This window comes from Triplophysa rosa, linkage group LG13 (genome assembly GCF_024868665.1).
Source record: "Triplophysa rosa linkage group LG13, Trosa_1v2, whole genome shotgun sequence".
Taxonomy (NCBI): Eukaryota; Metazoa; Chordata; class Actinopteri; order Cypriniformes; family Nemacheilidae; genus Triplophysa; species Triplophysa rosa.
In genome coordinates this window covers 23,418,445-23,431,653 of record NC_079902.1, presented here as the reverse complement: position 1 = coordinate 23,431,653, position 13,209 = coordinate 23,418,445, and the positions used below count along the sequence as shown (strand labels likewise).

The 13,209-nt window shown below is 41.3% G+C and overlaps 2 protein-coding genes across 2 annotated transcripts; one reads left to right on the top strand and one right to left on the bottom strand.

Moving 5' to 3' along the window:
• The first annotated feature begins 104 nt into the window (after positions 1-104).
• arl3l2 (ADP ribosylation factor like GTPase 3, like 2) lies at positions 105-982 on the top strand. Its single transcript, XM_057349120.1, has 3 exons — positions 105-236; positions 325-375; positions 533-982. The coding sequence occupies exons 1-3, from the start codon at positions 105-107 to the stop codon at positions 806-808; spliced, it is 459 nt and encodes a 152-aa protein (XP_057205103.1). The 3' UTR covers positions 809-982.
• A 2,887-nt stretch (positions 983-3,869) lies between these two features.
• Positions 3,870-12,634, bottom strand: LOC130563537 (soluble guanylate cyclase 88E-like). The gene is made up of 18 exons (XM_057349119.1): positions 12,603-12,634; positions 12,245-12,482; positions 11,379-11,519; positions 11,103-11,242; positions 10,891-11,025; positions 10,689-10,812; positions 9,996-10,115; positions 9,801-9,885; positions 9,641-9,727; positions 9,426-9,543; positions 7,336-7,528; positions 7,122-7,268; positions 6,886-7,042; positions 6,650-6,759; positions 6,487-6,576; positions 5,149-5,295; positions 4,547-4,684; positions 3,870-4,476 (listed from the first exon to the last, which is right to left on the bottom strand). The coding sequence occupies exons 2-18, from the start codon at positions 12,362-12,364 to the stop codon at positions 4,318-4,320; spliced, it is 2,211 nt and encodes a 736-aa protein (XP_057205102.1). The 5' UTR covers positions 12,365-12,482; positions 12,603-12,634; the 3' UTR covers positions 3,870-4,317.
• Positions 12,635-13,209: the final 575 nt, after the last annotated feature.

Here is a 13,209-nt window from a genome sequence, read left to right as displayed (position 1 = left end):
GAGAGAGAGAGAGAGAGAGAGAGAGACAGACATTTATTCATTTGGCAGATGCTTTTATCCAAAGCGACTTACAAGTAGGAGAGCATATAAATGTCAACAATGGCATGTTTTGTTTTCAGGGCTTTAACATTAGGAGTGTGGCCTCACATGGGATGAAACTGAATGTTTGGGATATCGGCAGTCAGAGGAAGATCAGTGCTTTCTGGAAAAAATACCTAGAAAAAACTGATTTATTGGTAAGAGGTGAAATGCAGATGACAGCATTCACATTCACACTGTAAACGTTAACATTTTGTTAATCGAGATTTGGTTGCTTATCTTTAGATTTACATCATCGACAGCATTGACAAAAAGCACTTTGAGGAAACAGGAATGGTGAGGCATTTGAACATTCATGAGACAAAGGTTGTTTGTGTTAGTTTCTAGTAAATAAGATATATCTGGGATGTCTATGATGTCATGGAGAAAAAAATGATATGCTGAAAGATTTAGATTTGGGGATGTCACTCTTGTAAATGTTGTGCACCTGCAGGAACTGTCAGAGCTGATCGATGAGGAAAACCTCGCCGGCATTCCCGTCCTGGTTTTTGCGAATAAGCAGGATTTGACAGCGGCGTGTCCGGCCAGTGAGATCGCCAAGGGTCTGAACCTGCACACGTACAGAGACAGAGTCTGGCAGATACAGGCCTGTTCTGCAGTCACGGGAGAGGGTGTACAGGTGAGAAATAACCTGAAAACGTCTCCCATCACTTCAGCTTTTTCACATTCTACAACAAGTTTCTCCGTATATATTTACAAGATGGTATGAACTGGATTTCCAACAACCTCGGGAACAAAAAGAAATGAAGTTTCCTGCGTGTGCCGTCCCATCATACAACACAAGCTTTGTGCAACAGACACATGTAATGATGCTTTTCATTTGCATATGATGAGAGACTCGGAGCCGCATAATGAACATTTTCATATATGGAAATCCATCAGTCCTTTAACCATAAATGTTTGTGCTGTTTATAAACATTTGTTGCGAAAAGAGCAACTTTAGCATGTGAATGAAAATATCTGTGTCAGGGTTCAGAGGTCACGCTAAATGGTGTACTTGACCTTTGACCTTCAGATCTGTACAAAAAGACTTAAGATACTGTTTTAAAAGTTTATGTGATATCTGCCAATGGTGCAAAAAAATGAACTTAATTCAAAGAGAATACAATGTCATTTTTTTCTTACCCCGACGGCAGATTTTAAAGAGCTTCGCTTTTTGCGGTGCGTTTCTGTTATCACTGCCAATAAACCATTTTCTGTCTAATGTACTTTCATCCTGCAGATGGAGACACAGAGAGCAACAGGTGTCTCAGCGATGATGATACAATAATGATCTTCTTTGCATAATAGAGAATTCTAGCTGCTGTGTTTGCCGTTTTCAGACCATCTGTGCTTTCAGCGGGCAAACATATCAAATTATATGATACAAAAGAGTTTGAAATCTCACAAATGTCTCTGTCATTAGAGTTTCAAAAGAGATCTCAACAATGTCTCAATTACATGTACAATAACTAGGAGAATGTCTACTTGTTTTTCAAGTTCAGTACTTGCTTTTTTTCTCTGTTTGGTGATCAGTCCATCCTTATTTTTGTTGAGTGATGTCATGTTCAAAAGCTCAGCCACTCAGAGAGCGTCTCTATGGCAACTGTCTCTTTTCTCCTCTGTCGCCATCCTTTCTTCATTTCTTTCGTTCAGTGAGCGTCTGTAATGCAAGCACAATCAGACTGGTGTTGAGGAGTATGGACAGAAACATTTTGTACGGACAGACGGCAGTTTAACTGGACTGTGTGTGTGAGTACCTTCAATTTTCCCTCGAGTCAAACCTTTAGCTGGAGATTGAATTGATGAGAGATGTGCTTGAGACGAAACACAACAAGTCAAAACATCAAAATGCATAATATTTTCATACATGCTTCTTCATAACTGAGTAGGAGATACAGGTCAAAAATATAGATGTTCTTAAAATTAATAATCAAAATTAAACCAGTTACTGACAGTATTATTTTGTATTTTATTTGTACAGTAGTTGCCATGCTAAAATTTTGTGCTGGTTATGTTGCAGAATATGTATAAAAACATGTACAGATAATTGCATGAAATAGTTATTTTTTATTATTTACTTTCTTTCTTTCTTTGTCTTTCTCTCTCTCTCGCTCTCTCTCTCTCTCTCTCTTTCACTTTCCAAAAACTTTCCTGTTTATTTATTTATCTCATCTCATCATTTCAATTCAAATCAAATCAAATCAAATAAATTATTTTATTTAATATTCTTTTAAAATATGCTACATATGCATGCATATCTTTTAATAAATAGAAGAATAGAATAGAAAATAATTCCATGATATATTTTACGTCATGCACGTTCTTCATCTAAGTTCTTATCCATAATCCCCTCAGCATCATGACGGGTGTACTACACTTCAGCTCAGTGGCTTCAGCCTTCAAGAGTGGAAACGTGACCTCATCAATGACCCCAGTTGACAGCGTGACCCTGACGTCCACTCCTGCGTTCATCCCTGAGGACACACACATACACGTTCACACCATCCTCATCATCATCATCTTCTGTATCGTGTGTCTCCTGCTCTTGGTGGCGTTCTTCTACGCTTTCTGCATCCACTGCACACTTCAGGCATCTCCTAAAGATGGCCGACAAAACTCCGGATTCAGTCTGGACAGAGAGGATGCCACCTTCAGACGCAGTTCCTCCAGTCACTCGGCAGGGAATATCATCTGAGACTAAACATGCAATCCTACATCAGGACAGATGACGTGAGTTCAGAAGGGAAAAAACATGCATGTGTCCAATATCTCAATCCACAGGGTTGGATTCCTTCATATTTTGACTTATATCCATAAAAGAAATGTACAGGGTGGGATTTGATTTTGTCCATTTAGTCCCGCCCTAGGTCAAGACACACGTCATACAGAGAGGAGATGATGTTTGGAAGTGAAGAGCGTTTAAAATGATGAATAAAAAAGCAATGAGCGTGCACGGATAAATCATTTATAATAAACGTTAAAATGTTACATAAGAAAAAAGTTTGTCTCTATTCTTTTTGTGTATTTTTGACCCAACCATGGGATGAAACAATCCACACTATTTTAGAGTGGAATGTTGTTCCAAATATTTATCCAGAAACCTTTTGTGCTTCACAAAATACCCATGATTAAAATGCCCTGATTTTAGGGATGACTTATTGTGGTTAGGGTTCGGGTAGTCTCGCGTAGCCAGAATGTATCGCCGTTTTCTTTGGCCAAGGCCCTCCCAAGAGGCCGTATGACTGACAGGTAAAGCATCCAATCCCTTTTCATTTTGTGCCGCGCCATGTTTCGAGGCGTGGGAATGTCCTGCAGTAACAGACCGGTGGACATTCACGAACGTGTCAAAAGTTAACAGCAACCAAATAATTATAAGTTTATGCCGTGAACCTCGCATACTTTTAAGAATCAAGCGTTTAGTCGATCGTGATGAATTCTAATAGCAACCGTTGTAGACACGACAGCTTACTTCTTCGATCAGAAGAACATAACAAACTATGTTTACCTTGGAAAATGGCAAAATCAGGCTGCGGGTTGAAGATTATACCTGAGATAACGCAATGTTGTACATTTACTGTATTTGTCCAGAAATCCCATCATGCATTGCAAAACTTCACCTGTGGGATTTGATTTAACTTTAGAAAATGTTTTGCTGTGATGCTGCTATGATGATTCTTTAAGCATAAATAAGACTTGACAATTATAATCCATCATCAGTGACGTGTGAAATGATTCTGTCTGTTTGTGCTTTACTGTAATTTACTGAAAGAAAGTGAAGAAATGAGTTAAAGTGCTTTATTATGACGCCAAAGAAAACAACAGACACGCACAAAAGTGTGATAACGTCAGACACAAAAACAGGTGAAATATAAATCAATAAAAAAAATCAGCTGAAGGATTCATTCTTACACTTGCTTAAATGCTGAGTTGGATTACATATGAACCTTTTCAAGTAAATTTAAGAGTTGATTCATGGAAATGAGAATGTCGGTACATCCATGGAAAGTGTCGCTTTAGAATCTGTGATTTCATCCTTTAAGCGTTTTTTTTTTTTATAGAAGCAGATTCCAGTGTCAATACTGATCAACTGAAATCTAAAAATACTGATATTTTTCATCTACTACAGAAAAGTGAATCCAATGTACAGAATTTGAAAAAACACATATTCAGTGAAAAACTTGTGATTTTGAGGACTATTAATGTGAGATATCAAAGGATTGTTTCGGATGGGCACGTTTAGCACACAGAACACATGGTGCTTTTCTCCGAGCAGCCGGAGTCACAGGATCCAGCTGGAGACTCCATAATGGAATCTCGTCCATCAAACTCAGCCGAGTGGAGCGCGATGTGTGGGTCCTGTAGACTGCTGTCCTGCAGCGGATCCTTACAATGAGACTGTGAGAGACACAACACATACGATCACACCTGCACTTTAAAACGTATCTGTGTCTCAATAAAGTCTCACCTTACTGACCGACGTTTCCTCCGCCCGACACTCCTCTGTGGACTCCTCCAGAGAGTTTCCAGAGGTTTCCATCTTCACGCGGTGAGATCGGATGGACTTCACATCATCTTCATCCTCACCTGCCACGGATGGGAAAACCTGAGAAGAAATAAATCATTTAACATTAACTACATACAGTATATCCACAAATATAACTCCATATATATATATATATATATATATATCATATAAATTCCTCATTGTAATGCTGCCGTTTGCTTTCTTTCCTTTTCCATTGAATGGATGCTGTGATTGATATGAATTTATTTAGCGTGTTTATTAAATAAATCTGCATTAAATATCATTTGGTTATTTTCAAAGGCTGCATGAGCTACAGCAGCAGATGGGAACAAACAGCTCTTTGGATGTGGGTCAACATCATTTTTCATCCCCAGTGGCAAAAGGCAAGCGAAGTCAATCATTTGAGTTAAAGATTACAGTGACAAACATTTGAAAAAGCACACTGATGAATCTTTCACAATAAGACCAGGAGCCTATAAAAATGAATAAGGTTTCAATTTGATGATCTGGTTCATTGTAAGACGTCTCGGGCATGTGTTTACCAGCACTTCTTCATCGATGGGGGGCTCGGGGGCAGAAATGGCGGCTTTACTGATGGTCTGAGCTTCAAACTGAGGACAGGCAGCCTGAGCGTTCCCGTCTTTATCTCTCTTTCCTTTCAGCCAGTGCGTCTCAATCTCAACATTCCCCTGTCAGAGATAATGCACAAGAACAATAAGACAACAGTGTGTGTGTGTGTGAGGGTAAAGAGAACACACACATACAGAAATAAATACAAACTCTCACATACACACACACACAATGGCATAATGAGTGCTCACAGTCTTTAATGAGAGTAAAAAGAAATTAAAGAATATCAGCAACACATTAACACACAGCAACGTTCTCTCTCTCTCTCTCTCACACACACACACACACACACACACACAAGAAATTAAAGAAAATCAGCAACACACACAGCAATGTTCTCTCTCTCTTATATATTCTCAGAAACACACACCAAAACTGAATCATTCCAGGAAAGTACACAACAAGATCAGCCTCTCTGTCTCTACAAGAGCAAACAGGGAGCCGCAGAGATGACATATTTTTGTATGCAATGCCCGGAAGCGAGTTAGCATTTGAAGACTTCCGGTTCCATCGCCCCAAAGTCTACGGGTTTTTTAGGTAAATCGCCTGAAATACGGTCTGTGGCTAACACAACCTCAAAATATTTTCACGTTTTATTCTATGACATAAAACACACCAGTTATAACACGTTAGTTATTATTTAAACGTTTATTGTGTCTTTAAACGGCGGTTGCTAACAAGTTGCTAAAAGCGACTACTTCCTTTGGCGGGGACGTTAGACGTCATTGCGCATTTAAAATCACTCACAAATAATGCAACATGGACACAAATCTCTAAAAACGTAGATGCGAATTCATTCACGGAGTAATTACTTACCAGGGAACACGTTTTTAATCAAGTTTGAAAGAGTTGTCGGAGGCTTGTTGGTGGTGACGTTGATATGGAGCGACCTTAAGTGTAGTCTGTTTATAGCATCGTGTTAGCTTTCTACTTCTGCCGATTGTATTTCGGCTTCAAAAATAGCAAATATTGTGTTAATCTGTAAATATGATGTTGACAGACAAAACACGTAAACATCATGAACATTTGTTAATCACAGATCTTATTTTTTGCGATCTTCCAAAAGTGCACAGGGATTTGGGAAAAATGCATAGGCTTTCGGTGGAGGGAACCAGCGCCTTCGAAAATACCTCATCTCTGAGCCACTCCGTAAAGAAGGAAAACAAACGTCAGGTGGTCCTCTTTGAGGAATTATGGGTAAACAGGTTTGGAGTTTGTTTTTCAGCGATAATGACTGATGTGTGACTGACCTTGATGGTGATGGTACCGCGTCTTTCAAAGATGAAATGGCTTCCCTTCAGGTGCTCGTAGGTGGCGCCGCTCAGCTGAATGTGCATCTCCTACAAACAACACGCATCAGACATCAATAATCTCAGTCAAATGTCAGATTAGCCTACTTTTCCCTCTCTCTACCTTTCCATTGCTCTCCATGGCAGAAGCGGTGTGGACCGTGTCCCCGTGAAGACCGTAGCGAGGCATCTTGTGACCTACGACCCCGGCGACCACCATGCCCGAGTGAATACCTTTGAGAAACAATCCAGGTCACATAAACACTGAGACAATGAGGCATCAGTCCAATCTTTCACTTTTAAATGAGAAGAGATACAATGAAGAACAATGATGGGATGGGAAAGAGAGGCATCACGTACCCACACGGATCTGAATGTGGTTTCCGTTAGACGGATCTTTGAGATGATCGATCGACCGAACCATGTCTAGAGCCATGTCACAGATGTTGTGAGCGTGATACTTGGTTTTTTCAGGAGCGCCGGCCACTACCATGTAGGCATCGCCTATAGTCTCCACCTAACACACACGCACACACACGAGCTGAAAGTGTAGAAATATCTCCTCAGATCAATAATGACAAGCAGCAGAACCTCACTTTAAACACTCGGTGTTTCTCACTCAGCGTGTCGAAGAGCGTGTACATGGTGTTGAGCATGGACACCACCTGCATGGGCGTGATGTGACTGCAGATCCGAGTGAAACCCACGACATCGCTGAAGAGGATGGTGACATCCGGAAACACCTGACAGACGATCATGATGAGAGAGCGTTGTGCAAATCCCAAACTAAAAACGTCCCAAACTTCTCACCTCACAGGTGTTCACAGCGGGCTCTCCCTTCCTCAGTCTCTTAGCAACAGGTTTAGGAATCATTCTGTAGAGAAGATCATCCGTCTTCTTCATCTCATAGTCCAACATCTTCATGCTCTCCTCTAGTTTGCTGGATTTCTTCTGCTCCTGTGAGACGGAAAGAGAGAACGTGAGGCACTGTGGATCGTGAGCTCATCGGCATTTACATCTACGAGCAGCTAAAGTTCACAACCTGGTTTGCAGTTTATTTCATTTCATTTGCTCTGTGTGTGTGACTGCAGTTGCAAAAGAAAACGTCAATCAGAAACATTTTTGATTATTAGTCTCATAATGTAAATACTGTTCGTTGATTTATTTTAGTGTGTCTGGGGTCCTTTAATGTGTTGTATTTGTATTTCGTGTTCGCGTGAGTTTGTATATTTTATTTCTGTACAGCACTTTGGTCCACTTCGGTGATTGTAAAGTGCTTGATAAAACAAGTTTGCTTGCTTGCATCTTGCCGCTGATGAATGTTCAGGGAGGAGAAATGTGATCAGATTTTGCATGTGGATGTTTCTGTTTAAATAGTACTTGCATGTCAAATTGAATATTATTTTATTGAGGTTGAAAGGGGTCATATGGCGCGAACACGTGTTTTTCTGTGTCTTTGGTGTGTTATAAGTCGCTCATGCATGTATTAGACGTGTAAAATTGCAGAAATGAAAGTGTGGGAACAAAAGATGCATTCTATGTAAAAGCGAACGCTCACCCAGACCTGTCTGAAACACCTCGTGTAGCCACACCCCCACAAATCTACGTCAGTTGGTGGTCTGATTTGACTAAGACCGCCCAAATGTAGACTCAAGTAAGGTGGGCGTACCTGTCAGTACAATTGAAGAGGAACCTGATGTTCCAAATATGGTCAGAGGCGTTACATTTCCCTCACACGCTTGCAGTATTCCACCAATCACTACACACTGGTGAACTGGCCAATCACAGCACACCTCGCTTTTCAGAGCCATGAGCTTTGTTAAACATCTGCGTGTTTCAGAGAGGCGGAGCAAAGAGGAGATACAAACATGCACGGTGTGTGGAAAATACAGCGGTTATCAACCTTAAATCCTGTTTACACATTACATCACATCTGAAACAAACCATAATATTCCTTTTAGCCGTGCAATATGACCCCTTTAAAGAATTCTGCATGCATTTGTGACTTTCACATATAAGCCCCCCAGAAACACTCAGATTAAACTGAAAATAACAACACTGTATCTAGAAAAGCAGACAGAACTGCATTGGTGTTCATGAATCTTTCAAAAACAGGACCCTGAAAGCTTTGCTTCAGCCGGGCAGCTGCTCCTCCTCTCTCTCTCTCTCTCTCTTCCCTCTCTCTCTCTCCTCTCTCCTGTTCTCCTCTCTCTCTCTTCTCTCTCTCTCTCTCTCTCCTCTCCTTCTCTCTCTTCTCTTCTCTCTCTCTCTCTCTCCTGTCTCTCTCTCTCTCTCTCTCTCTCTTCTCTCTCCTCTCTCTCTCTCTCACTGTATAAGGGCTCTCTGAGTCTTCAGACTGTTGAGTTCCTGCCAGCACCAGATCTCTGTCTGGAGTAATGCATGCTCAATCATTGATGTACAGACCCGTTTTAAACATGCAACTCTAAACTCTCCATGCTTGATGAACACACCACACACACACACACAAACAAACACATTTGTCTTTCTGTCACGATGATATTTTCTATGCTCCAACCCTAAACATTTTTTATTTAAAACACTTATGATCACATGTGTTGTTTCTGCTCACGACAGTGCCGATAACCCTGACACACTCTATTATACATCCATTATTTCAGTGGAACACAACAGAAGATATTTTGAGAAATGTCTCGGCGGTTTTGTGTTCATCCAATGGAATGAGGTTCAGTGTTGTTTGATTATCAACATTCTTCGAAATATCTTCTTTTGTGTTCTGCAGAGGAAAGAAACTCATACAGGTTTGACATGACATGAGGGTGACATTTTCTATTTTGGGCCGAACTGTCCCTTTACAGCAGGTTCGGCAACGCTCATTGTGTGAATGTGTATACATCCGTGCGTGTGTGAGTGAGTTTTACACCGGTGTCCCGAGGAAGATGATGGACTCCCACTCTGGCATGTATCTCATCTGACCCTTGAGTTTAAGACAGCGGCTTCCATCACCCCAGCTCTCCATCGCATTAGCACTGTTTCCATCTGACAGCATCCAAAACACAGACGCCACATCGTGATTCTCACGTGCACTTTTATCCTAAAACATCGCATGGCGTTTACAGAAAGAATCGCTGCTGACCTTTATAATCGTCCCCTATGATTGACTGAAAGGCCATCAGCTCCACGTCCACGTCTGCCGAGCGGTTGGCGTTCTCATAATCAGAGTCTGTAAGAGACAGAAAGGTTTTCAGATGAGAGACGTCAGTGATTGTTGGGAATAAAGGCAGACGGTTCCTTACTCTGAACTCTGTTATGTAGGTTCCTCTCTCTCTTCACAGGCTCCTTCGACATGATCTCAAACAGATTGTTGGGATGGGAGATGATCTGTGACAGAACGATTGATAGATTTCATCGATTCGATTTTCTCCTTCAGTGCACTTTAATGCATCTTTCATCGATGTGACTTGATTACTGAATCTATTTCCTGGCCTCACCATGTTCCATGTGAACTCCACAAGAGGACGAGCCAGTAAAAAAGCATCGTTGATCTTCTTCCCATCCAGGTCAGGAAACACGGTGGCCAATCCAGAGCCCACGTTATGCACAACCATGTCCTGTTGGACACAAACACACACGTTAAATGACAATCTTAGTGTAGTAACACTTTACATTAAGGTACCCTTTATAAATGTGTTCATTAATGATTAATAAGTCATTTACAAATGCATTATAAAGCAGTTATAACTGCATGAATAAAAAGGGGATTCTAACGAAATATCTGCCAAATAGTGAGCAGGTATAAGAAAAACAACACAACCCCCTACAGTGTCCAGTCTGACAGCCTATTTTGCAAACAACATCAAGATAATAATGAATGTGCGTTCGAGTCAAATAAATAATGAATAAATACATTTATTAAGCATTTATAACATGGCTCACTATTTGGCAGATATTTCGTTAGAATCCCCCTTTTTATTCATGCAGTTATAACTGCTTTATAATGCCTTTGTAAATGACTTATTAATCGTTAATGAACACATTTATAAAGGGTACCTTAATGTAAAGTGTTACCATTAGGGTCTTTGACAAGAGGAGACGAAACGAGAGGGAGGAGGTGAGCCGAGAGGAAACAAGATGAGGCATGACGGCAGGAGAAGACACGAGACATGTCAGGAGAGGACGATCACCTGTCTGAACACAATGTTGAAGGGAAACACTTCAAAGAAGAAGTCACTGGTGATGGGGAGAATCTCCTGCTCCTCCTCATCTTCTTTCTGGATGTAGCGATACGCAGAGTTATCAAAGTTTAATCTGAAATAAACACATCACCGTGTCTTTATATCCGACGTGTGTTTTACTCTCAGTTTCATGTGGGTTTGTGTGTGTCACCTCATGGTCACATGTGAATAATCTCCCACCAGCTGCTCAGACAGAACCTCCACGTGAATGTCCGTGTCATAAAACTGTTTTCCCATTTGTCTCAGCTGACCCATAGCGTAGTGCAGGTAACCCTTCCGTTTGCTCCTGAAACAAAAACACACGACACGAGCAGATGCAGACATGCAGGAGCTGTGATGCCTGTCGTAAGATCACGCACACACCTGTAATGCAGCGTGACACCTGTAGCCGACTCCTCCTGACAGAAGAAGGTCGGAGGCTGGACTTTCGGGTAACTGAAGCGCAGGTACTCGTGTAAGTTATCCAGACCATTAACAAAGTCACGCACGTGACGGCCCAACACCTGAAACACACACACACAAAACACAATGCATGTCACAAATTCACATTCACACGCCTGCCCTTGACCAATCAGATGGGATTACATCATACATATTTAATTATTGTTCAATTATCATACGAAAGCATCATAACAGTACCTTGAGGATTCTGTCATATCCGTATTTTCCCACAAATCCCAGGAAATAAACACCCCATGAGTTCATGAGTTCACTATAAGGTGTTCCTGTGACGCCGCTCGCTGCTTTAGCGATACGTGGAATTACACTCTCACTGTACACCTGCACACACACACACACACACACACACAACACACAACACGCACAAAGCAAACACACATGCACACAACACACACAACACACAACACACATACACAACACACACGCACACACACGCACAACACGCACGCACACACACGCACGTAAACACACGCACGCACACACAACACGCACAACACACGCACACACGCGCACACAACACACGCACACAACACACACGCACACACACACAACACACGCACGCACACACATGCACAACACACAACACGCACACACACATGCACACAACACACGCACAACACGCACACACACGCACACACATGCACGCACACACACACGCACAACACACACACATGCACAACACGCACACACAACACACACACACAAACACACACACACACATAAACACGCACACACACACAACACGCACACACAACACACAGACACACAAAACACAGAGAGAGAGAGAGAGGGAATAAAGTATACTTCAAGTTCCTAAAAGTTTTATAATGATCTAAAACCCAAGAGAAAGTAATCAAACAGATAAAAAAGGTTTAAAGCTGTTGTAATCTATAATTAAAAGCAAGAATGCTTTTTAGACATTTTTATTTAGCCATGATTATCTAGTTTTATCTAAAAAGAATAGATGAAACAAGTCTTTGAAACGAATTCAATCTCTAATCGTAAAACTAATTTAAATGGTTTTCGCAAAATATCAAGATTTTAACCTCGTGAGTGACGAAGGAGTGGAGGCGGACGTCAGCTCTTTCTCGGACCAGTTTCCAGACATCATCCCCGTACGACTCCTTGATGAAGTCATGCAGACTCTCGCACAGCAGACCGTACATTCTGACAGTCTTCAGGTCCACAGGAGAACCTCCACATCCACAGAAGTCGTCTTCAGACAAACAGAGCTCCAGACGTTTCAAAGAATCTCCAAATCCCACGTCAGATGTTAAGCAATAACTGTGAAACAAAGCAGAAAATAGAAACAGAAGACAATAAAAGACTAAATCAAATGATTTCTCTCTGTAAAGATTATTTGAGTTTTTCAAACTCCTCATTCTAAAATCAACCAATGCTCACAGTTGACGTGTGTGTGTGTGTCTCAGAGGAGGTGGTGATGTTAAGAATCTCTCCGCAGGAGTCGGAATGGTTTTATAATGAACGAAACTCACACAAACCCTTCAGTCTGAATGAAGCTCTTTGTTCTCACGTCGACTGCTCGTGACTTTGAGCACCGACAGATGCAGGCCGGTTCTGGTCACCTGTCAAAGACACCCGCTGCCTGTGAGCCCTTCTAAACAAATGATGTTAAAGTGATTCTAGTCAATGTGTGGATCTTTGTTTTATCAAATAGCGTCAACGAATGCGATTACATTACATTAGGTGTCGTTTAAGTATCCAGACTTTTGGGTCACTCTGCGCAAAGTATGTGTCATACAAAATGATGTGACCTTCTGTTGAAACGTAGGGTGATTTTCAGAAAAAGTTCATAATTGATGGGAAAGAAAACATTTCACATGCAAACCAAACAAAACCAAGCAGATCCACGTGTCTTATAACTGAAAGATCTGGAGTAGAAAGGAAAAGGTTGAAGGCCCAAAAGAATGCTTGGCGAGTTGCTTGGAGAAATAAAAGCAAACGTGTATAATCTGGTGATGTTTGAGAATAAAGTAGAAGCGTCTGTCCT

Excerpts from the sequence above, each read along its gene's own strand:
- arl3l2 (XM_057349120.1), top strand. The coding sequence starts at position 105 with ATGTTTTGTTTTCAGGGCTTTAACATTAGGAGTGTGGCCTCACATGGG. Across the intron at positions 237-324 it reads TAGAAAAAACTGATTTATTG|ATTTACATCATCGACAGCAT; the intron begins GTAAGAGGTGAA and ends GCTTATCTTTAG. Across the intron at positions 376-532 it reads ACTTTGAGGAAACAGGAATG|GAACTGTCAGAGCTGATCGA; the intron begins GTGAGGCATTTG and ends GTGCACCTGCAG.
- LOC130563537 (XM_057349119.1), bottom strand. The coding sequence starts at position 12,364 with ATGTACGGTCTGCTGTGCGAGAGTCTGCATGACTTCATCAAGGAGTCG. Across the intron at positions 10,116-10,688 it reads TCAACATTGTGTTCAGACAG|GACATGGTTGTGCATAACGT; the intron begins GTGATCGTCCTC and ends TGTGTCCAACAG. Across the intron at positions 7,043-7,121 it reads AGAAACACCGAGTGTTTAAA|GTGGAGACTATAGGCGATGC; the intron begins GTGAGGTTCTGC and ends CGTGTGTGTTAG.